Source organism: Austrofundulus limnaeus, unplaced genomic scaffold, assembly GCF_001266775.1.
Source record: "Austrofundulus limnaeus strain Quisiro unplaced genomic scaffold, Austrofundulus_limnaeus-1.0 Scaffold3025, whole genome shotgun sequence".
Taxonomy (NCBI): Eukaryota; Metazoa; Chordata; class Actinopteri; order Cyprinodontiformes; family Rivulidae; genus Austrofundulus; species Austrofundulus limnaeus.
In genome coordinates, this window is record NW_013955427.1 from 6,536 (window position 1) to 7,507 (window position 972).

The 972-nt window shown below is 53.5% G+C and overlaps 1 protein-coding gene across 1 annotated transcript; it reads left to right on the forward strand.

The window, feature by feature from the left end:
• Nucleotides 1-50: 50 nt before the first annotated feature.
• LOC106511642 (phosphatidylinositol N-acetylglucosaminyltransferase subunit Q) lies at nucleotides 51-940 on the forward strand (the record flags this gene model as incomplete). Its single annotated transcript, XM_014000395.1, is given in 3 exon segments — nucleotides 51-165; nucleotides 578-639; nucleotides 713-940. Coding segments are annotated over 3 exon segments (330 nt in total), but the record flags the coding sequence as incomplete, so codon positions are not given.
• Nucleotides 941-972: the final 32 nt, after the last annotated feature.

The window sequence follows — 972 nt, forward strand, 5'->3', positions numbered from 1 at the left end:
GTCTGACCTGTTGTTTTCACCTGTCTGACTTGTTGTTCTCACCTGTGCAGCTGCGGATGGTGGTGGTTCTGTTCCAGGGTGTCCTCCATCTCACCGTGGACTTCATCAACTCCTTCCCTCTCTTCTCAGTTGGACTGAGGGTCTGTCGGTCCTACAGGCTGGCAGGTAAACCACCTGGAACGAAGGGTCCTAAGGACTGGATCAGGATTGGATCAGGACAGAAGCAGGACTTGATCAGGACTAGATCATGACTGGATCAGGACTAGATCAGGACTGGATCTGGACAGATTCAGGACAGAAGCAGGACTTGATCAGGACTAGATCAGGACTGGATCAGGACAGATTCAGGACTGGATCAGGACAGAATCAGGACTGGATCAGGACAGAATCAGGACTGGATCAGACCTGGATCAGGACAGATTCAGGACTTGATCAGGACTGGATCAGGAAAGGATCAGGACTGGATCAGGACAGATTCAGGACTGGATCAGGACAGATTCAGGACAGGTCTGTACTGTCAGTAGGATGTTCAGGACTAATAAAGTCTGACTTAAGGATCCTGTGGTTCTGGTTCCAGAAGGGGTACGGTTCAGGGTTCTGTGTGACGAGCCTGGCTCCGCCCTTCACCTGCTGATGGAGGTAAAACTTCACCTGTTGTTTCTGTTTGAAGTGGACTCTGGTCCAGAACCTCCAACCATCTGTTCTTCCTCAGATGAACCCTCTGAAGTTCAGCTCGGTTCTCCAGACCTACCGGACCCCCACCTACAGCTGCTCCCCCAAAGACTCCTGGACCACCCTGGTCCACAAGCTCTTCATCGGAGAGCTGGTTTACCCCTGGAGACACAAGACCACCAAGACTGACTGAGAGGAGGAGCAGGAGCAGCAGGAGGAGCAGCAGGAGGAGCAGCAGGAGGAGGAGGAGGAGGAGGAGGAGGAGCAGCAGGAGGAGCAGCAGGAGGAGGAGGAGGAGGA